The following is a 23,390-nucleotide window of genomic DNA, read 5'->3' as shown; positions in this document are numbered from 1 at the left end:
GTCATTTCTGTCCCTCGAGGATGTTGTGAGAATCCAATGGGGCTCTGTGTAAAGAAGATAGATAGCACGGGGAACCAGCTGCCATGTTGTGAGGGGACTCAGGCAACCCTGTGGAGAGGAACCGAGATCCCAGCCAACAGCCAGCTCCAACTCTTGGCCAGGTCGGTGAGCCACCTTGGAGGCAGGTCCTCCAGTTCCAGACAGACCCTAGGGTGTGAGCGGTCCCAGCCGACATTTGCACTGCAACGTCCTGAGAGATCCTGAACCACTAAGGATTATTGGTGTTGTAAACCAAGGGTCAGTGAACTTTTTCTGTAAAAGTTCAGATAGTGAGTAGTTTCATCTTTGAGGGCCATGTGGTCTCTGTTGAAACTGTCTTGTCATTATAATGCAAAGTCAGCCACAGGCAGTACATAAATAAATGTGACCATGTTCCAATAAAACTTTATTTATAAGAACAAATGACAGCCCTCATTTGGTCCATAGTTTGCCAATCCCTGTTTTAAGCCACTAAAATAAATGAGTCATGTATTTCCCATGGTGCATACAAATAGTTGCTTTCTTTGTGGGGTTGATGGTCTTGCCTGGAATGCCGACCCCGTCTCCTGTACGTCTTCTCCATTGGATTGTTCAGACCTCGGGGCAAGGTGTATATTGACTGACTTCCACATCTCCACCTCTCCCAGCTCTTAGAGCCATGCACAAAGAAAATGCAAACCTGTTTTCTGGAGGAACAAACCAAGTAAAACTCAGGACAGTATTTATTCCACAAGCAGGGAGCAGACTCTTGAGGCTGCGGAAACATTCTGAGGATTAATGTAATCTGGAAGGCTTCCTGAAGGAGGTGGACTTGAGCTGAACCTTGAAAGGGAGGTATACCTCAGATGAAAATTAAGCAAAAGGACAATCATTTCAGAGCAGAGGGAACAGTGTGAGCAAAGAATGGAAGGGCAGGCACATGGTGAAGGGGTCGGTGCGGGCCTTGAATGCCGAGTGAGGGGCTCGGCTGTCATCTGGGAGACCAGGGCCTCTCAAACGGAGCCAGATGGGCTTTAACGATGGGCTCTGGGGAGAGAAGCTGTGACTTTCATAAAATTCTGTGACCCAGAGACAATGAAGACACTGGAGTAAGCTGAAGATTTATGTTTTATTTTAAACAGAAGGGGACATCTTGGTTTGCGTTCCCCCAAAAGTAGACACTGAGATGAGGAATCAAGCAAATGCTTGATTTGGGAGGTAATTCAGGGAAACACAATACAACACAGGGAAAGATGGGGAAGTGAGGCCTGGAAGGAGAGGAGGCCAAAATGATGCGTAATCCAGCAGGCTGCTGATGGGGGCTATGGGATCCAGTCCCAACGGGATCTCAACTGGCCACCTCTGGGAGACAGTGAAAAGCACCTGAGAGCAGGAAGCTGGCCCTTATCCACCAGCTCCCACGGGTCACTGGCTGAGGGGTGCTTGGCCCCTTTGATTCCCAGGCACCTCTAGCCTCGGTGGAGAGCTCAAGTGTCTGCAGGAGGCTCCTTGGGCATGGAAAGGTGAGTACTGAGGGAACAATGACGGCGAGTGACATAGGTGGGGTGTCACCTACAAAGTAACGGGTTAGAAAGAGTAATTGAGCGCCCAGGGCGGGGCAGGCACAGACTCTGACCTGAGACCCAAGGAAGTGGCTGCAGCAGACCCTGAGGCCCTAGTGTTGAGGCCGGGCTGGAGAAGGGGGACCGAGGGCCAGCCTGGCTCCACAGACCCAGGGAGGGGGTGGATGGGCCCCTCCCAGAGCGGGAAGCCAGGAGAGGAAGGGGCTGAGTCGGGCTGCAGACACCCTGGGCTTGAGAGGCCCACAGGACCTCCAGTGGGGCCGTCAGAGCTGGTAAAGGACTTGCCAGACAGCGGAGACGGAGGGAGGAGAACAGAGCCCAAAGGGACGCAGAAATGCAGCAGGGAGTTCAACAAGGAGTGGGAAGGGCGAGAGGAGTTTGCAAAGGAAGGGGGCGGGGAGGGGGGCGGGGAGGAGAGCGCCAACGGATTTGGGAGGGCAGCATTCGGAACTGATGCCTGTCGAGGGTGTAGCACCCGACCCTCAAGCTCTTGGGGGTGGACTTATTGGCTCTCAGATGCCTTTATATGGATTTATGTAAATGCCTGGGACGATGTGGCAGAGAAGTTCTACAGAATCCAGGCACCCAAGTGAGCATGGCTTCCCACCCCTTGCTGGGGGTGGGGGTCACTCTCTTCCAGTTCTTTGCACCCCGCCCCCCACCCGCCGCTAGCATGTCCCCTAACTGGCCCTCCTCACCAAACTCACAGCTGAACGCTGAGGCCAGCACAGGGCCCCGGGGCAGGAGGCCCAGCCGGTGCATACCAGGTCCCTGCTTTCAGGGGCACAGTCAGCAAGACCACAAATCACTGAGGCCAGTCCAGATCCTGGGAAACGTCCTAAAGGGAATGAAGCGAGGGAAGGGGATGGATGAAGGCGGGGGCGGGGGAGGGGGGGTTGACGGAAGGGTCAGGGGAGGCCTCTCTGAGGAGGTGACCTTGGAGAAGACAAGGATGAGCTCACCGCGGGAGATCTGGGGAGCGCTCCAGGCCGAGGGAACAGCAAATGCAAAGGCCCTGAGGTAGTAATGAGTGGGGAGTTGTGTTTGAAGAACAGGGAGGTGACCGGTGTGGAGTTTGGAGAAGAGATAGAGATAAGGGGCGGGGCCAAATCCTATGGGCCTTGAAGGCCGTGATAAGGGGAAAACAGGGGCGGGGGGTGGGCAGTCATGGCAGGTTTACAAGCTGGGGAAGGAGATGGCCTGATGCTCTTTATGTCAAGATCCCTTTGGCTTCTTCGGGTTGCGGGCAGACTGCAGGACAAAACCGGAGGACAATTTGGGAGGAGGCCTTTATATGCACGCAGGCATGAGATCCGGGGACTTGGATGAACAGGCAGTCACGGGGGTGTTAGAGACGAGGGGCTGGCTTTGAGAGCTATTTTGCTGGTGAAACGGACTGGGTGTGGTGATCGCCTTAGCAGACCTAGAAATACGAAGTCAAGGGCAAATTGGTTACTTGGGACCTGATCCCAGAAAGCAGCAGCAAGGAAGTGAAGGAAGACAGGGAAGAAAAAGAAGCAAATATAAGGGGTGGTGAGAATCAGGTTGGACAACAGGGTTTCCATGCCACTGGGAACCTGGAGAGTCCCACCCGAGGTGCCCGAGCTGGGGGCTTATCCACCAACTCCCAACATCCCTGGTTGAGAGTTGTTCCGGGGAGCATTAACTACCCTGAGGGCAGCTGGCCCCTGGGTCTGGGCCAGAAAGTGCCTGAAGGGTGAATGCCAAGCCGGTGTGGGCAGGGCACCCACTGAAGGAGCTAGAGAAGTGGGAAGGAGGAGACTTGGAAGCGAATACCTTGGCCAAGACCTCTCGGGAGCTGACCTGACAAATCAAGAGGGATTGGAGTGAGCAATGGGGGCCATTGGAGTGGGCAATGGGGGCCATACGGTAATGGGGGCCTGGTCCTAGGATTAAGGGACTGAGGGGCACCAGAGAGTTAGTGCTTCTCACTTCCTCCTTGGTCCAGTTTTGGCTGAGCAGCTGGGAATAAGGTGGGTGAGGACTTGGTGGGCGGGGGGAGGTCATGGGTCCTGAGGGTCCCTGGGCTGGGTGGCAGAGGCCAGAGAAGACAGGCGAACTGGAGGCAGTCAGATCTGTGTCCCCTCAGAGTGCCTTCCTGGGACCTCCTTTACCCCATCTGTGAAATGGGGCTGTTGGTAGGATTAAGGGAGAGAGTGTGGAAGGACCCAGAACTCTAGACTTTCTAATGCCAGGGTCCCATCTTGTCTCTCCCCTGTCCAATGCCCCTCAGTGGCTGCTGATGGCTTTCAGAGAGGGTGGAAACTCCCCCACCTTTCCCTGAACGAATAAGACTGCTCCCAAGGTGTCCCGGCCCAGCTCTCTGGCATCTGCCCTTTCCTACCCACCGCCTCCCATCCCCACGGGAAGACACATCCCTCACTCCCTCTGCTCCAGCCACTCTGCCTCCCTTCACTGCCTTGGCCCCACGTTCATTCCTGCCTCTGGGCCTTTGCATCTGCTGTTCCCGCAGCTGCCTGGAATGCTTTATCCAGATCTCCATACAACCCACTCCCTCACCTCCTTCAGGTCTTTGTTCAGTGTCCCCTCTCAGAGCAGCCCGTCCCCGCCCACCCTGGTCCAACCCCAGCTTTCTTCACTGCACTCACCGTCACCGACATCACGTTCCACTCACTCCTTGTCTCTCCCCTGGACCGTAAGCTCCAGGGGGGTCAGATCTGGACCTGGCGTACCATTGGTTGAGTCCAGGACATGGGGACCAGCGCTCAGTAAATATGTTGAACGAGTGAATGTTTAACCGCCACGAGCAGTTAAACAGGACTCAGCTCAGACGTCAGCTCTTACAGGCATCTTTCCGGCCCCTCGCCTGAGCTGCACAACCCCCCCTACTTGCCTGGATTTGAGAATTTCTCCGACTTTGTTATGGTTTCTGCTTTTTCTCTGTCTCCCCACCAGGCCATGAGGGCCTTGTGCCTTTAACGCTCAACTCAATTCATCAATTATCAACTGCTAAGGGTCAGAACCAAGATGGGGGACACGGGGCAGCGGGCCACCAAACTCTACCACCTTTCAGGGGACAAACAATTGCATGTAAATAATAACAACATCTATTCCGCGCACCTGCTCAGTGTCAGATCTGTGCCAGAGGCTCTGCGATCGCCTGGTCTTTTGATCTCCGCCGTCCTCCTTGGGCAAGTGGTATTGCCTCCATTTCATAGGTGAGAAAAGAGAGGCTCGGGGTTAAGGACGCACAGCAAGGAAGAGGCTCCGGGTCTTGGCGACTTCCAAAGTGGGAACGTGTGGAGGCCTGAACCTTGGCTCTTCTCCCCCACCTTTCTGCACTCAGTTCCCTTTCGCCCCGCCCCCATTGCTCCCTTTGTGTTGACCCAGAGCCAAGGCTGGCCCCACGCCCCACGCCCCTGCCCCGGGGCCCACCAGCGACCTGCCTGCCGGCCCTTCCTTATGAAAAACTTCTCTTTGTCCTTCCCTTCTCTCCCCCAGCCAATTACTGTGCGATCAACTTGGTTGTGGATGTATTTTGGAAATATTTTCACTGTTTTAAAAGTTTTTTCCTTTAAAAAAAAATTTAAAAAAAAAAAAAAAAGGGGAGCACCTGGGTGGCGCAGTCGGTTAAGCGTCCGACTTCAGCCAGGTCAGGATCTCGCGGTTCGTGAGTTCGAGCCCCGCGTCGGGCTCTGGGCTGATGGCTCGGAGCCTGGAGCCTGTTTCCGATTCTGTGTCTCCCTCTCTCTCTGCCCCTCCCCCGTTCATGCTCTGTCTCTCTCTGTCCCAAAAATAAATAAACGTTGAAAAAAAAATTTTTTTTTAAGTTTTTTCCTTTGAAAGAGGGCTCCAACTCCAACCGTGCAGGGGGAAGAAAAAACCCTACCCCAGAGGTCCAAGGATGCAAATGTAAAAACCAGAATCGACCGTATTAAAGAATCAGAACTGAAAACCTCCCAAATAATAGAACTCCCCAGAATTCTGGCCTCAGGAGGACATGGGTCTTTGAGGCTGCCCCAGGGTGGGGTTGGGGGCTTTGCAAACACAGAAAATGGGTATCTTCCTCCTGTGATAGGAAGTGCTCTAAGGGTGCCAAGAGAGTTCTCTTCTCCATCATTTCCTGGGCAACGGACTGAAGTCTGGGTACGACGGGCAGTTGGGTTCACACAGCAGATCCAGGATGGGCTGCAAGTAGACTGCAAGTGGGCTCCACGTGGGGCCAGAGCTAGCGCTCAGTATGGCTCCAGGATCATGAGTCAGTATGGAGCCAGGAGTATGACTCAGTCTACACCAAGGATCAGAGCTCAGTCTATCACAAGGTCCAGGGTTCAATCTAAGATCGGGATCTGGGCTTAGTCTGAAGCTAGAGTCTAGGCCTAGTATGAAACAACACTCATGGCCTGACTGAAACCCAGGTGTGGTTAGTGCGGGGCTCAGTCCACGAACAAGACGGGGATCAGAACCCTACTCAGGTCCAGGATTATATCTGGTCTAGGATCAGGGTCAAGTTTCAATGTGCGACTGGGACCAGGATTCATCTCGGGTCTCGAAACCACCAAAAAAAAGAAAGTCTACCGCCTCCTGAGACCATGGGTGAGCCACTGCACCTTCTAGGCCTCAGTTTCCTCTTCTGTGAGCTGGGGATAATCATAACCCCCATCCTGAAACCTTCCATAGTTAAATGTCAGGCCAAGTGAAATAGAGGATGTTAGCAAGCTTTGCAAGTGGTAGGGTGTTGGGCAGATGTTTATATAAACACCGCAGGGGAAACCCCAAAGAAGGCTGATCGTGGAAAAGCCCAAATGTCACTAAGCCTCCCACTCCACCTTCTACCCAAGTTTCTCTTCTGCCTGTAAAACTAATAATAGCTAACAGTTACACAGCAAGGCCTTGTGCTAGGCACTGTTGTAAGAACTTCACATATATTTAATTTAATCTTCAAACAACCCTACGAGGTAGGTACTGTATTATCCCTATTTTCAGAGGGGGAAACTGAGGCAGAGATCGGTTAAGTACTTTGCTTTGTCACCCTTAATATGTAGAAAGTCGGGGCGCCTGGGTGGCGCAGTCGGTTAAGCGTCCGACTTCAGCCAGGTCACGATCTCGCGGTCCGTGAGTTCGAGCTCCGCGTCGGGCTCTGGGCTGATGGCTCGGAGCCTGGAGCCTGTTTCCGATTCTGTGTCTCCCTCTCTCTCTGCCCCTCCCCCGTTCATGCTCTGTCTCTCTCTGTCCCAAAAATAAATACAAATGTTGAAAAAAAAATTTAAAAAAAAATATGTAGAAAGTCTCTGATTCGAACCTAGGCACTTTGGCTCCCAAGTCTATGCTGAGTGTAGGCACTGGGGGTGGGCGGGGGGGAACGGGGGACGGGTCTGGAAGATTCCTCATGGAGCAGACAGGGGTGAGAGATGCAAGTCAGCACCAGGCTGAGGGATGACCCATGGCCTTTCCCCAGGAGGTTGTCTCTCAGCAGACCCCACTCCCACAAGAGGACATAACAGGCTGGGGTTGGGGGGGAGGAGTTGGCGGGTGGCATTAAAGGCATTTCTTTAAATTTGTTTGTTTATGGAAAGAAATTTCAGGCCAGCTGCTGAAAACCTGTATTTTATGGGTAATTTTTCAATTTATTTCACACTGGTATTAAAAACAACAACCCAACCCACCGCGGAGGCTGTGATTCCCCTGGGGTTGGCGAGGGAGGGGCGGCTGGCTTAAAGCGGCTCCTTTGTTTGCCTGAACAACCCAGGGACAAGGCTGCCTGCCTTCCCTTGGGAAAAACCAGACGACGACGTGAAGAATGAAGACAGGGCATGATGCAGAGGGTGTGGTTTAACAGGAGAACAAGGTGAAGTTCAGCGGAGGAAGGTGGGGGGGGTGGTGGTGTTCAATGCCTGTCTTTTATAGATGATGAGCTTGAGACCCAGATAATGAAAATTGTTAGTAAGAACTTATTCTGGAGGAGACATTGCTTTCGCCGCCACTGCCTCATGGGTGGTCATGACAGTTAAGATACTGCCTTGGTTTGGGATTGCTGTGATGCAGACACTGAGACAAAGATCGGAGCTCAAGAAGTTTATTTGGGAATTGATCCTAGGAAGTGTGGGGCAGAGAATAAGCTGTGAAACAGGATGGGAGGATGGCCCAGGAAGGGCGGGTCATCAAGACAGGTACCGATGGGGACCACTGGAGCTCACCCCTGCTGGGCAGTTCTGGGAAACAGCATAGAACATGCCTCGGGCTATCCCACCTGTTAAAAGAGGGCTTTGGAGTAACTGTCCATCATCGGATATCTCCACTCTACTAATGAGTCTACCAGCAAGACTTTTTTTTTTTTTTTTCCCAGTCATTGTACTGTTCAGTTTTATACTTTCTCTTTGGCTCTTTTGAAAATAACTTCTATTTCTTTGTTGAGATTTTCTATGTTTTCCTTCTTGTCCAAAGAATTTATAATTTCTTGGCAAGGCGCTTCTTGGATGGTGGCTTTAAAGTCCTTGACTGATGAGCCCAATATCTGAATCATCCCGGTTTTGGTATTCGTTGATTGTCTTTTCTCATTCAAACTGTGGTTTTCTGGTTCTCAGTACGACAGGCAATTTTGTATATATCCTGGACCTTTGGGCTATTATATTAGGAGACTTCGGGTCCTGTTTAAGTCTTTTATTTCAGCAGGCAGTTTCACTTTTTAGGTGTAGCACGTAGATTCTCACCTACTTTTGGAGGCTGTAGTGGCAATGACCATTTTGTTTCCAGAGCTCTTGCATTTCTATTCTGGTCTGCTTTGTTCTTCTGGTGCTATTGGGGCTAGTATTAGCCTGATACCAAAATCAGACAAAAGACAGCGCAAGAATTATATATAGGTCAATGTCTTTCATTGATGCATGCAAAAATCCTTAAGAAAATATTATCAAGTAGAATTCAGCAACATACAAGAAGAATTATGCGCCATGGCCAAATGGGGTTTATTCCAGGGACAGAAGGTTAGTTCAATATTCAAAAATCAAGGTACTACATCAACAAGCTAAAGAAGAAAAATCACATGATTGTATCAATAGATGCCCCCCCCCAAAAAAAAAAGAAAAGAAAAAAGCATTTGACAAAATCCAACACCCATTTCTGATTGAAAACTCTCAGGAAAATAGCAATAGAGAGGAACTTCCTCAACTTGATAAAGAGTATCTACAAAAAACCTACAGCCAACATCACACCTAATGATGGAACACTGAATGAATGCTTGCACATTAAGACTAGGAACAAGGCAAGCATGTCTGCTCCCATCACTCTTATTCAGCATAGTGCTAGAAGTTCTAGCCAATGCAATAAAGCAGGAAAAAGAAATAAAAGGAACGTAAATCAGAAAGAAAGAAAGAATACTGTCCGTACTTACCGGAGACATGTTATCTTTGTTGGAAAACCCGAGAAATCTACAAAAATACTCCTAAAACTAATGATCAAGCTAGGAGGATACAAGATCAATACATAAAAATCAGTTGTATTTTTATGTACTAGGAATGAACACATGGGGTAACAAAATTGAAAACACAATACAGTGTACAATTCTTTTTAAAAAGGAAAGAAAAATTCTTAGGTGTAAATCAAATAGAACATATGTAGGACTTGAAAATGGCAAAACACTAATTCCATAAAGAATCAAAGAATATCTGAATAAATGGAGACGTATACCATGTTCATGGATTGGAAGACTCAACAAGGTTAAGATGCTAATTCTCCCCAAGTTGATATACATGTTTAATACAATTCTGATCAAATTCCCAGCAAGATTTTTTGGTAGGTATAGACAAAATTATTATAAAATTCATATTGAAAGGCAAAGGAACTAGAATAGCTAAAACAATTTTGAGAAAGAATAAGATGGATGAGATCCGTCTTCCCAACCTCAAAATTTCAGTAATCAGAACAGTAAGGTATTGGCAGACAGAACAACACACAGTCTGCAGAACAGATGAGTCAGAAATAGATTCACACAAATATGCCCAAATAATTTTTGACAAACAAGCAAAAGCAATTCAGTACAGGTAGGACAGCCTTTTCAACAAATCACACTGGAGCATTTGAACATCCATAGGCAAAAAAATGAACCTTGACGTAAATCTTATTCTTTATGCAAAAATTAATTTAAAATGGATCATGAACTTAAATGTAAAATGATATAACTTCTAGAAAAAAATAGGAGAATATCTTTGAGACTTGGGACTAGGCAGAACAAGAGGGCACAAGACTAGGCAAATGTCCTTAGACTTGGAAAGACTCTGGAAAGAAGATGAAGGGACAAATCATAAGCTGGGAGAAAATACTAGCAAACCACATATCCATCAAAGGACTTCCACATGGAATTAAAAAACCCTTAAAATGCAACAGTAAAACAAACAAAAAAAAATCCCAAACAGGGGCGCCTGGGTGGCGCAGTCGGTTAAGCGTCCGACTTCAGCCAGGTCACGATCTCGCGGTCCGTGAGTTCGAGCCCCGCGTCAGGCTCTGGGCTGATGGCTCGGAGCCTGGAGCCTGCTTCCGATTCTGTGTCTCCCTCTCTCTCTGCCCCTCCCCCGTTCATGCTCTGTCTCTCTCTGTCCCCAAAAAAAAAAAAAAAAAAAAAAAAAAGTTGAAAAAAAAAAAATCCCAAACAAAATTTGTGCAAAAGACATGCACAGACATTTTGCCAAAGAGGATATACAGAAACTTGTACACAAACATCCATAGCAGCTTTGGACTTAATAACCAAAATCTGGAAGTTATCCAAATGTTTTTCAAAGAGTGAACGGCTAAAGAAACTATAGTACATTCATCCCATGGAGTATTACTCGGCAGTAAAAAGCAACTGTTAATCATGTAACAAGTTGGGCAAATCTCAAGAAATTATGCTGAATAAAGAAAGCCAATCTCAAAAGGACACGGACTACATGACTCCATTATATAATATCCGTGTTACAATGTAATTATAGGAATGCGGAACAGATTGGTGGTGGTTAGGGGTTAAGGTGGAGGGGAGGAAGTGGTCCAGTGTGGCAGAAGGGCCAGACGTTCACCAAACTCTTATGGTTTTCCTCCTGAGCACGCAGCTAGACTACATTTCCCAGCCACCCTTGCAAGCAGGTGTGGCTACATGACCGAATTCTGGCCAGTGGGAGGTGGGGGGACATACTCTGTACCTCTTCTAGGTGACCTTCCATGCCTTGCCCCTTCTACAGGGAACTTTAAGCTGCATACCAAAAGCGCAGAGCAGAAGCTGGAATTAACCTGAGCCCTGGCTGTCCAAGGAGGAGAAGGATTTGCTCATCTGGAACACCCGATTATGCCTGTAATGTGTTGCAGCCATTATACTCGTCTTCATTTATTTGTGACGGTGTCCTGTCGTTCCTTAACCGATACCCCTGCTGTTCCTTAACTGATATACACCTCCTGGAATGTCATCAGCACCACCGGCCTCGATGTCCTCCCTGGGTGCTTGTGTTGGGGGAGAGCGACCAGATGGCAGGCCAGGATTCCCAGACAGCCCCCTACAGCTACAGAGACCCCAAGACCCTCTGAGCATCTCAGAGCAGGGTAGAGACCTGAATTCCGGCTCACAGAATCCTAGAAATATGGGATTGTCAAAGGATTGTAAAACTCTCAGGGAACACAAAATCCTGTCCATACCACTGAACAGATGGGGAAACTGAGCCCGTGAGAGCAGGAATGAATGAATCAGGGCATGAGTGAGCACTTGTTCGTCCATTCTTTTATCCACTGCACAAATACTTAGTAAGCACTTTATGCGTTAGGCACACAGGTAAAATAGAAGATTCCTGCCCTCATGGAACTTACAAACAAGCCAACGGCAAACATGAACAGGACTATGTACTCGGTACCGTGGAAGATAAGGCGAGATAAGGGGATAAAGGAAATGGGTGTTCTGCTTTATCTGGAGTGGTCGGAGAGGGCCTCTCTGAGGAGGTAGCCTTGAGCGGAGACAGGCCTGGGAGATATCTCAGGAAGGATTTTCCAGACTGAAGGAACAGCAAAAAGTTCTGCTGAGGACACATGGCAGAGTCTGAGAAACACGGGGAGGCTGAGTAGCTGGAGCAGAGGGGTTGGGAGGAGAAGGGGGGGAGGCTACAGCCTGCAGAGCCGTGCGGCTGTCTTGTAGCTGGGGCCTCCGCATGACCAACGCACACTGCTCTTCCCCAGCGCGGCTCACATGGGGGCTGTCCTGCTCTGGACTTTGAGGACTTCAGGACCAGGGGTGGTTGGGTAAGGGCTGACTTTCCAACTGCCTGACGTTTGATCTTCTAGGGTCACCTCATTTCTCCAAACACCTAATTCCACGTATAAACCGGGAGACTCCTGCATTGGGAGAACTCATTCATTCATTTATTCATTCGTTCGTTCTTCACGAACATGCTGACTCCTGCTCTGTGTCTACTGTGTGCTAGCATTCCAGGGCTCTGGGTATGACCTCATCTCTGGCCTCAAAGACTTGATGATTTAGAGAGAGAGACAGAGACATCAATAGTCACCACCTGGTGTGATCCAGGCTGTGATAAAGAGACGGTGGGAGCCTGGAGGAGGCACTGAACCTGGCCTGAGAGGCAGGGATGAGGGGCATATCCAGGGCGGGGTCCTGAATGAGTCAGTGAGGAAGGGGGATGGGAAGCTGGCCAACATTCCATGGAGAGGCCACCTATGAAAGGCTCAGAGGTGTGGGAGGCCTAGAGGCGTCGGTCAAATACTGCAAGGAGTTGAGATCTCTGGGATCAAAGACGTGAGGGGTGGGGGGATGGGGGACACTGAGATCAGAGAGATCAGAACAAGAGGGATTTGTAGGGTGAGGCAGAGGGGATCCATGCTGGAACGCCTGGACGCCCATCCCACCTCTGTCCTAGACTTGCCGGGCTGCCGGAGCTGCGCACCCCCAATCCCGAGGCCTCAGTGACCCCATCTGCGAAATAGAGCCATTTTGGTGGAACCACTCCAACATTCGGCCAAGATCCCAGGATGCCATCTGCCCGTGTCTGTGGAGCCCCACAGAAGCATGGCCAGTGCTGCCTCCCTCTGTAGATTTCCTTCCCCTTGACGTGCCTTCAAACGGCCTCATTGCACTGGGGACTCACTAGGATGGAGAGAAGGGGCTGGAGGCGACAAGCCACACACATAGGAAAAAGGAAGGACAGCTGTTCAGCAAGAGGCTGTCCAAGCGTGAGTTCCTCTGTGTCCTGAGCAGTGGCTAAGAGGGCAGGCGAGGGACCCAGACAGGGCCCTGACCTGCCTCGTGTGGCCTTAGGCAAATCGGTCAGCCTCTCTGACTTCTTTCCTCCCCTGTAAAGTGGGGCTAATCAGAACAGAACCTCACTGAGTTGCTCTGAAGATTATATTACGTGTCAAGGGCTGAGCACAACCCCAAGCACACAGGCCCCGAAACTGATAGCTACCATTAATAGCACGGGGGTTGTTTTCAGTGGGCGGGGCCACGGGAGGCAGGAGTGAGTGCGCTGTCTGTTGGGTAGGCGGAGGGGTCTGGCTCTGCAAGGGTTAAAACAGAACCCGCTGCTCCCAGTCCCGCAGATAAGGTTGGAGGAAACACAGTCCAGGTCCCCCAGACCCTTCACAAGTGAATTTATGAGGTCCTGGTCACTTCCAGGCAAAGATTAGGGGCTCCCCGCAGGCCGCGCAGGAAACATTCAGGGTCAGTGGCCAGAAGGGACGCAGGACTCTTGAAAGAGCAGAAAGGGCGCAGACCAGACGGCCGAGGGACGAGGCCACAGAGTTTGGGGGGCGGGGGGGGGGGAGGACGTGAGACAAAGACAGAAGAAGAGAGGAAGTGCAGGAGTGGCCCTGAAGGGCCAGGCGCAGGAGACAGGAGCCACCGAGAAGGAGAAGAGAGAAAATCGGCGGCAGGCGGGGAGTGGGGGGATCGCGACGTGCCCAGAGCACAAGGATGGGGGTCACTTGGCGGCCGCGCGTCTGTACCTGTGTCTGCCCGGCCGGCGGCGGCGGCGGGGCTGGGGAGAGGGGCAGTGCAGGGGGCGGAACGACGCCAGACCGCGGGCTGCGGGACCCGCCGACCTCCGGACCCCCGCCGGGCGACCCCCGCCCCCCGCCGCGCGCGCCTCCCGAGCGGGTTAACGCGCCGCCCCGCGCGCCGGCTCCTCCCCGCCGGGGCAGTGTCCGCGCTCCGCCGACGCCCTCACTCGACCTGGCGGCCGGCCCCTGGGCGGACGGCGCGTCCCTGGCGGCGGCACCGAACCCGCGCCCCGTGGATGCGCCCGCGCGCCCGGAGCAGCCGTCGGGCCTCCCGGGGAGCCCCCCGCGCGCCCGCCCCGACCAGGCTGCCCAGATGCGGGCGCCACTCTGCCTGTTGCTGCTCGTCGCCCACGCCGCGAACATGATCCCCCCGAACCGAAGGAAGAAGCAAGGTACCAGGGGCAGCGGGCAGGGTGGCAGGTCGCCCACAGCGGGGCCGACAGGGAGACGGCCCTTGGGACAGCTGCATGGTGCCCGGCGCTCTGGGCCACTAACTCCTCCGCGTAGCCGTCAGGCCCGCTTTACAGATGGGGAGACTGAGGTTCCAGGGTACCTGTTGAGCCAGCTGGCCCAAGGAGAATCTCCCAGGAAGGAAGGGGCTGGTAGGGCTCTCTCACTGACCCGTTCCCCGTAGTTGCAACATTGCTGAAAAGAAGGAGGGTGGCTCTGCGCAGAGATAGGAAGCCCAGGATACCGGGACTACGGGACAGAATTTCGGGCTTAGAAGCCATGCCTGGTATCCGTGCTGAGCCAGGAGAAGACATACAGCCCTGGGCCAGGAGTCCAGATGCCCGGACTCAGCCCCAGCGTTGACCCTGACTCTCGCATCCCCTCGGGGAAGGCAGTGATTCTCAGTGGGCTCCCCCTCTGGTAAGGACATGAGCTTTGTGAATTCGAGATCTGAGACCTGAGTTCAAGTCCATTGGTTCTGGGATGACCTGGAAGAAGTCCCAGAGCCTCCCCGCCGCACCACCCCCCCCCAGGTTTTTCCATCTTGACCTCCTAGGAACACTAGGAAGATAACCCAAGGTTCAGACTCTAAGTGTACCTGGGGCACAGAGGGGACCCTTGCATCCTCACTGCGAGAGTCAGAACGTCCTCAGGAGGTGGGTTTGAGGCCGTCCCTGCAGAGTGGGGGTCGGCAGAGCCGGTGGGGCTGAGGAAGGCAAGCAGGCAAGCCTCCTCCTGAGCTGGTGCCGGTCGGAACCAACCTTGGAATGCCCGCCATGGCGCCAAGGCTGTCCTTCATTAAGGGAATCCCCACTGCCTCCTCATGAGAACACCCATGCCATTTTATAAAGCCGAGGCCAAGGCTCAGACAGGTTAGGTAACCTTGCTAAGTTGTCCAGCAGGTGAGTGGAAGATCAAGTGTCTTTCTTCCCAGCTGTGGTGTTAGGTCTCAGGAAGGCTACATGGGAGTAAGAAAGAGAGTCTGCCCTCTAGGGGCTTCTCATCCACTTGGGGAAAAAGCCCTGCCTGGACCCAGTGACTGCTGGAGCGGAGCAGGAAGCAGACGGGCTACGGGAGAACTGGGAGCTGGGATTGGGGGGAGCAGGGAGACTGGCCCAAAGGGCTCCAATCTCGGGTGTCACTGAATGGAGGGACCCAGGGGGAGGAGAAGTGGGTGGGCTTCAGGGTAAGCCGGGGGAAGTTTGGGACCTCGTGGTCCTGTGTGGATGGCCCTTGTATAGTGGTTGATCCCATGGATTCTGGAGTCAGCCTGCCCGGGTCCAAATCCCAGCTTCCCCAGTGACCAGCTGAGTGATCTCGGGGAAGTCACTTTACCTCTCTGAGCCTGGGTTTACCCACCTGAGGTTCTTTTAGAAAATCTCTAAGATTTTTCTCAGTGTTAAAGCAGACCAAAGACATGAAAAAGAGAAACTTTCTCCTCATTGACTCCTCTTGAAAATAGGCATAATGGGGCACCTGGGTGGCGCAGTCGGTTAAGCGTCCGACTTCAGCCAGGTCACGATCTCGCGGTCCGTGAGTTCGAGCCCCGCGTCGGGCTCTGGGCTGATGGCTCGGAGCCTGGAGCCTGTTTCCGATTCTGTGTCTCCCTCTCTCTCTGCCCCTCCCCCGTTCATGCTCTGTCTCTCTCTGTCCCAAAAATAAATAAATGTTGAAAAAAAAATTAAAAAAAAAAAGAAAATAGGCATAGTAATCTGAAGTATCTAACTCACCAGGCAGCTATGGGTAAGACTGAGTGAATTGGGGAGTATGTGAAGGGAGTAGCCAAGTACACAGGCTCCTAGTGGGCATTTGCAACACATCTTCATTTCCTGCCCATGATGTCCCTGGCTATGGGAGGTGCTTTTTATCTGGATGGGGATTCAGAGAGGAAAACTGACTCGTCCAAGGTTGCACAGCAGGTAAGCAGCAAAGCAGGCTCGAATCCCGATCCATCTGACAGGGTGTCGCCTGAGCTGTGTTGGTCTTCCCTCTCAGAGCCTCAGTTTCCCCATCTGAAGAAGAGCTGGTTTAGATCTTTGAGATGTTTCACAGTCCGAAAAAGACAGAGACAGACAGACAGACACAGCACACACACACACACACACACACACACACACACACAGAATAAAGAAAAAGAAAACTTCCAATCCCTTTCCCCGTCACCAGTCGCTTGGTGAGGACGTTGGGCATGGCAGCCCCTGACGCTGCCCCAGTTTGTCAAGGGGGCTCTCGGCGCCCCTCCCGGAAGCGGTTGATGTCTTGCGTAGGGGCCACAAACATGCCCCATCCAGCATCTCCAGAGAGAGGCTTGTGGCTCCACTTGTCAGTCAGGTGCCCCGGATTTCAGTCCCACTCTGGACCCCTTTGTACTGTGTGACCTTGGGCGCGTGGACTCCCCCACTCCTGCCTACAGCCTCAGTTTCCCCACTGGCCCTGGGGTGGGGGTTGGGGGGTAGGAAAACCTTTCCCGAAGCATATTACGCAAGGGGGTCATAGGAATCCTGGCCAAATAGGTTTGGGAAACGCTTAGTTTTGCAGATTTCTTGACTGCAGGACTTACCAGAGCATTCATGGTGAAGCAGTGGGACGAGGCCTCAGGATCCCAAACTAATTATGCAGCAGAGGCCATTTTTCGTCAGATAGCTGCTTGGAAGATTCCACGGGACACCGCTGAGAGTCTTACCCGCTTCGACATTTTCCTCTAACTTTAGCAGGAGAGTGCGTCCCGAAGGCACCTGGGTGTTGGTTGTGCTTCATTCATCGGTTCCTTCACTTGTTCATTCAACAAGTTCCACAAGCTCTGTGTTGAGAAACTTGGAGATGCCAAGGTGTAGAGACCCTGGGCTGCCCTTGAGCAACTGCCGGGGTGGAGGGATGTCCCTCTCCTGACTTCCCCAGCCTCCCCTCCGTGCCAGAGTCCTTAGCCTCTGCCTCCGGCCTGCTCTGCAAGGCCCAGCAGCAGCCCCCCCTCGGGGCCTGACACCCGCACACCCCTGCTTCCTCCAGCTCTGGCGTCACTGTTTTGTTTTTTTTTTGATGAAACCCAATTTTTCTGTTTCTAAGACAAGCAAGAATGAAAGGCAAGGCTTGAGAAAGGTTCTTGGATCTCGAGTGTCTCTTACAAAACAACATGTTGATTAATTAAGTGTAAATGAATCAGAACCAGATGGAAACATTTCTCTGGAAACATGCTGGGGTGTCCTGGCAATGGGACAGTCAGGGAGTGTGAGGGGGCTCTGGTCTGCACCCCCCAACCGCGATATGGAGCTTCATTTAGGCAATGAGGAGAAGACAGGCTGTGACTGACTTCCCTGATGTCCAAGGCTTGCTGGGGAGGGGGCCTGGTGGAGGTGAGAGTTTCCTCCATGTTTGCAGGGTGATTTTAAGATCCTTCTAGACCTGAGGCAGCCAGGGGCAGAGGGAATTCAGGGAATTCAGCTCTGGAATTCAGATAGCCCTGGGTTCAAATCCTGAGCCCTTTCCTACCCTACCATGCCTTCTCCGATCTATGATTCCACATCTGTGAAATGGGAAGTTATACCAGTTGGAAAGATTCACCGCAGTCCCAGAGGGAAGGTGTCCGGAAGCATACAGTAGGTGCCGCATAAAGATTCTCCTCCTTCCCCCCTCCCATTCTACAGCAGGGTGGGATGCTCTCTGGACTTGGGGTAAGGGCATCTCACGTGGGTTGAACCTCACGTCTGCCCTTGTCCCTGCTGTGAGCCTTTCTCTTCATCTGTCAAAAGACTGTGACAGCGCTGACATGGGGGGGGGGAGGGGGAGGATGATCGTACTCGTTCTCTGTAAATTGCAGAGCCCTGCGTGGACAGCCAGGCAGACAGCACTATCCCCTGTGCATAGCAGAGATGCTGAGACCCGGCAAGCAGGTGCCCGGGGCAGTGGCAGAGACGGGGAAGGACCCAGGTTTCTTGTCTCCAGGGCTGGGCCAGGGCTGGACCCAGAACAAGGTGCATCCCCCCCCTAAATGCTGGCATCCGGGTGATGCCAGGTAAAGATGCATGTCAGGGGCGACTCTGGAAGGGGAACTAGTTGCTAAAGGACGGGGAGAGGGCTGCTAACCGCACCTGGAGGGGTCGGGAAGGCGCTGCGTATTGACAGAGTCCTACACAAGACAAGTCATTTTGGCCCCTTTGGGTCTGGGTGTCTTCATAAAAATATGGCTGGTTGGTTGAGGCCAGGAAATCAGGATGCTTGGCACATAGTAAGCACTCAATAAGTTTGGCTCCGCTCACATGCCGTCTCCCTCCGCAGCCGGTTCTGGAGCCCACACTGGGCTCGTAGGAGATGCTGCTTTCACCTCGCGGGCTCCCCCACGCTTGGGGGGGATCCACCTCCCTCTCCAGGGATGGAAACCGCCTAGCTACCACCCAGTCACCAAAGGAGAGCCCTGAGGCCACTTAGCGAGGGCTGGCCATGTGCCAGGAGCTCCACACACGGGGAATCCTCACCGTGGCACTGCCTGGTGTTCTACCCATTTTCCAGACAAAGGAACTGAGGCTCACAAAGGGGCAGTGACCTGCCCAGGAACTCCCAACATGTGGGATGCGGACCCAGGGTTTGGGGGCTCCAAAGCCTGTGCCCAGAAGTACAAATGGGGTCTGCTGATGGCTTGCAAGGTGGAGGTCTCCGAGAGGAGCCTTGTCACGGGTGGGACTTAACCGTTTCTCCATCCATTTTTCCATCTAGTGGGAAAACGGACGCTTGCTTTAATACAAAGTTTTCAAACTGAGATTTACAAGCCAGCAGCGGATCAGGGAGATCCATTTATTAAGTACAGCCAGCATTTTTGAACGGTACAGCGAGGGACCAGAACAGAACGGTATAGAATGTAGAGGGCCGGAGAGTAAACATTTTAGGCTTTGCTGGCCACATTTGACCTGTCACCTACTGTCCTTTGTTGTTGTTGTTGTAGTAAACCATTCTTAGCTCACAGGCCGTGCAAATGCAGGCTGAGGGCCAGCTTTGGCCCACAGGCTATAGTTCGCTAACCTTAGAAAATACCAGAATGTGTTGCGAGGGTTAAAATTAAATATTATTTTGGGAAGTGCGTTTCAGGCTACATGCACATGCGAACGTGTGTCTGAGTAGGTGAGCGCACTTGCTCATGTGCCCATAGATGTGGGTTACGTGCGAGAGTGTGTGTGTTTGTACTAGCGTGTGTATTCTGCGTGCTGTGCATGAACGGATATACAGCTGTCATGTTTACCATTGTCGAGGAAGTGTGGCGGCTGCTGGGTCAGCTGAGCCCAGTGTGGTCCCCATCAGTCTCTCCGAGATGGGTTCTAGGAGGATCCTTACGGCACAGATGGGGACACTAAGGCCCGGGAGGGGGGGTCACATAGCAGGTGCACCCAGCGAGTCTGGCCGCGGAGCTACAAATGCAACACCAAATCGCCTCAATGAGCAGCAACCGCCCCTGACACATTTTGCAGGTCATGTGGCCCTGAATCCGGTGGCTGCGTCCTTCCCAAGGCCTGTGGCTTTTAGTCTCAGAAGGTGGAATGATCGGTCAGGGCCCTGAATTTCCTCCTGCGTCAGACACCCCTGGGCAGCCAGTGGGTGTCAGATACTGCGTGGGCCTTTCTCGCTGACCCTGCCGGGTGGATGTGGTTGCATCCTCTGCCCTTACAGAAGAGGAAGGCTGCTTCAGGGAGGGAGCCTGCTTTGTCCAAGGTCACAGAGGATATGGATGTGTGGCCTGGGTCTTCCAGACTCCAGACCCACCGGAGCAAATCCGGGCTACGACAGACTTCTCTGGAAAGCCCATCCAATGCCAGTAACCATCCTCTTGTTCACACGGCACTTTACAGTTTGCAGAGAATTCCGCTTGCCTTCTCTCTCTGGAGTTCTGGAGAAGGGTGATTCAATCATGGCATGCTGGGGCCGAAAAGGCCGACTGAGACCTCTGAGACCGACCCCTGGGCAAATACGGAGGCTCAATCAGGGCAGCACGTCACCCACGGTCACCCAGCTGGGGCTGGAAGTGAGGGTGCAGTCGAGACTGGGGAGGAGGGGAGGGCGGCTGTGGAGAGGCAGAGGAAGGCAGCCTGTTCTGGAGCCTGAAGGTCCTGGCGTAGGGCCTCTGAGAGCATCAGTTTCCCTGGGTGGCTTGGCTGGGCTGGGTCTTCTGTGCCTTTCTCCCAGATCTCGGGTAAACGTCAGATGAGGAGTGGACTCAAGCGCGCCAAGGCTGTTGGCGGAGGCTTCTTAATAACGAGGGGCCAGCCCAGGACCGGGAGCCTCATATGGGCCCCTGGAGTTACCTGTGTGCCACATAGGTCCGTGGCTTGGCTGTGTCGTTCCTTCCGAGGGAGCCGGCCGAGACCTGGGCGGGACTGAGAGCCATCCCTGCTTCAAGGGCAGACCTTCCCTTAGAACCTCAGGCCACGGACGCCGTCAGTACACAGAGCGGCCCCAGGCTCCGTAAACACCCAGGATCACGCTTCTCACCTGTATTTCCACACACATACAGGTTCCTAAAAACATATATATATGTATTTTTTTCTTTAAAAATACTTAACTCTCAGGGCGCCTGGGTGGCTCAGTTGGTTAAGTGTCTGACGGTTGGTTTCTGCTCAGGTGCATGAGTTCGAGCCCCGCGTTGGGCTCTGTGTTGATGGACCGCACGGAGCCTGCTTGGGATTCTCTCTCTCTCTCTCTCTCTCTCTCTTTCTCTGTCTCTGCCCCACCCCCCACCTCTCAAAATAAATAAATAAGGGGCGCCTGGGTGGCTCAGTCGGTTGAGCGTCTGACTTCGGCTCAGGTCACGATCTCGCAGTTCGTGAGTTCAAACTCCGCGTCCGGCTCTGTGCTGACAGCTCAGAGCCTGGAACCTGCTTCGGATTCTGTGTCCCCCTCCTTCTGCCCCTTGCCTGCTCATGCTGTTTCTCTCTGTCTCTCAAAACTGAATAAACGTTAAAAAAAAATTAAAATAAATAAATATAAAATTTAAGAATGAATAAATAAATAAATAAATAAATAAATAAACTAAAAAGAAAAATACTTAACTTTTGCTGACATCAAAGGTTTCAAAAAGTCTGTTTTTGATCTGGTTTTACGTTCAAGCGTTAACTCAATGCCAGGTGCCGTTACCTGTATTATTTTATTTGATTTAACAAGACCAGGCCCTGTTCTAAGTACTTTATATATATGAACTGATTAAGTTTTCTTAATAAACCTACATGAGGTGGGCCCCGTTATGATCCCTGTCCTACAGATGAGAAAACTGAGGCACAGAGAGGTCAAGTAACTTACCCAAGGCCACACAGCCGAGGCTCAAATCCTGCCCGGTCCCAGAGCCCGAGCTCAGTCATTTCTCGGCCTCCCAGGTTTGCTCTGAGGACTCTTGTCCATATTTGGCAAAGGAGGAAACTGAAGAGAGAGTGTATGCATACATAGAGTGTATGCAATTGCCATTTTTATAGGTCAAAACCGGCCCCACGTTAGCAATTTCATATGCTTCAGTCCAGTAGCTTGGCAAAGTAAGTTTGGCAAAACCAGGATTGAAACCCAGACAATTAATTCCAAAGCTTGGGTGCATAACCAGCCCGCCAGGCCTTCTCCCAGTTCAGCCACACAATAGCCCGTGAGGCGGTTTGATCCTATTATTCTACAGAGGAGGCCCTCCAAGCTCAGAGAGGGCAGTTGACTTGCCAAGGGCACAGAGCCAGGACGGGGAGAAGCTGGGATGTGTCTCCAGGTCCCCAGGGGCCGGAACCTCCTATCTTGGCCCCGTGCAGCAGGCGGTGCTACTCAGACACACGCCCTCGGCCCCAACCTCGGGGATCCCCCCCCCCCCGGGTCCCACAGGGAACGGTCCGGTTCCCACCGCTGACAAACTCGTCTTGGGCACAGCGGCTTCGGGCCGGGCCACCCCCTCCTGCCCCGGGACGATTTCTTGGAGTCATGCCGTGTGATTCATAGAGCCCCCGCTCTGCCATCCATGGTGGAGGCTCCAGCGCGCCACGGTGGTGGGGGTTCTGTCTCACCAGCTCAAAAGAAAGGCATTCCCAAGCCGGGGGGACCCAGACCGCATGGGGAAAACCACTCCCTTTCGCCAGAAGCCTCCACTTTCCCTGAAGTCCAACAGCGGTGCCCACATCCGCCGGGGCTGAGACACGCAGAGAAGGAAGGTCACGACTGCCCTTCAGGAGCGTGCTCTGGTGTTGGCAGGCAGGCACAGCTGTCCCTAGCAAGTCCCAGATGAGCAGCGGGTGGCCAACAGGCTGTCACGAAGGCCATGGGCTCTGCCACTCACTGGCTAAGTGACCTTGGGCAGTTCACCTCTCCCTTCTGCGCGTCTGTTGGCTAACTTGCAAAGTAGGGCATTCCTAGCAAATAGGGGGTGCTCTTAAGAGTTCCAGCACCAGGCAGGGAGGATGGGATTGGGGCTGGACGTTCATGGGCTCAGCTCCCACCTCTGCTACTGCCTTGCTTGGGTGAAAATATTCCACTCCCGGGTCTCAGTGCCGTGTATCAGTACAATGGGGACACTGATAGCATCTACATCATATGGTTGTCTTAAGGATTAACATTATGCACGCAACCCACCTGGGAGATAGTAGGTGCTCAATAAATGGTGACACCCGTCCTGCACCGTGAGGGGTTGGCTCTTTCCAGATCAAGTAACTCTGGACTTTCCAGAGTCCAGAGCTGTCCAGCCTGGTGTCAGACACGCCCCGGCCTGCGTTTGAAAGTCCTCAGGAGACCTGACTTGTCAAAAGAAGGTCACTTGGAGGAGCCCAGATTCAAAGGAGATGGTGGTCCTAAGTGCTGTGTGACTGTCGCACAGTGACTACCGTCTCTGAGCCTCTGTTTACTCCTCTGTGAAATCCGACTCCAGAGGACGGCAGTGAGGCTGGGAGGATGTGTGCGTGTGTGTGCGTGGTGCTGGCACGTTATAAATGTATAAATGATGTGATGGCTATTTGTGGATGAGGCCGTCGCGGGGCCCGACGTCCTACCCTGTACCCAACGCAGGCTGGAAAAACCCAGTCAGATGCTGTCTTTTGGACATGCTTTTCCTTCCTCCTGCCCCCGTCCCTCCCTTCTGGCAGCTCCCTAATTCATAGCACATTATCCGCACCAGCCGTGCAAAATCCTGCCTTTGCTTTCCATTTTATTTTTCTTGCTTTCTTTTTTAAATTGTTACAAATTGCTGGTTTTTTATTTTACTCTTTTTTTTTAATTTTTTTTTAACGTTTATTTATTTTTGAGACAGAGAGAGACAGAGCATGAATGGGGGAGGGGCAGAGAGAGGGAGACACAGAATCTGAAACAGGCTCCAGGCTCTGAGCAGTCAGCACAGAGCCCGACGCG

General features: G+C 52.5%; 1 protein-coding gene across 1 annotated transcript in view; it reads left to right on the top strand.

Moving 5' to 3' along the window:
- Positions 1 to 13,824: 13,824 nt before the first annotated feature.
- The window catches only part of RSPO4 (R-spondin 4), a 36,777-nt gene continuing 27,211 nt past the window's right edge, over positions 13,825 to 23,390 (top strand). Inside the window, exon 1 of the mRNA XM_047853334.1 lies at positions 13,825 to 13,993. Coding sequence (XP_047709290.1) covers positions 13,915 to 13,993 — 79 coding nt within the window. The 5' untranslated portion in view covers positions 13,825 to 13,914. The remainder of the gene's footprint in view (positions 13,994 to 23,390) is intronic.

The sequence above is a fragment of the Prionailurus viverrinus genome, chromosome A3 (assembly GCF_022837055.1).
Source record: "Prionailurus viverrinus isolate Anna chromosome A3, UM_Priviv_1.0, whole genome shotgun sequence".
Taxonomy (NCBI): Eukaryota; Metazoa; Chordata; class Mammalia; order Carnivora; family Felidae; genus Prionailurus; species Prionailurus viverrinus.
Note: the sequence above shows the minus strand (reverse complement) of the source record. Positions and strands in the feature narration are given on the sequence as shown.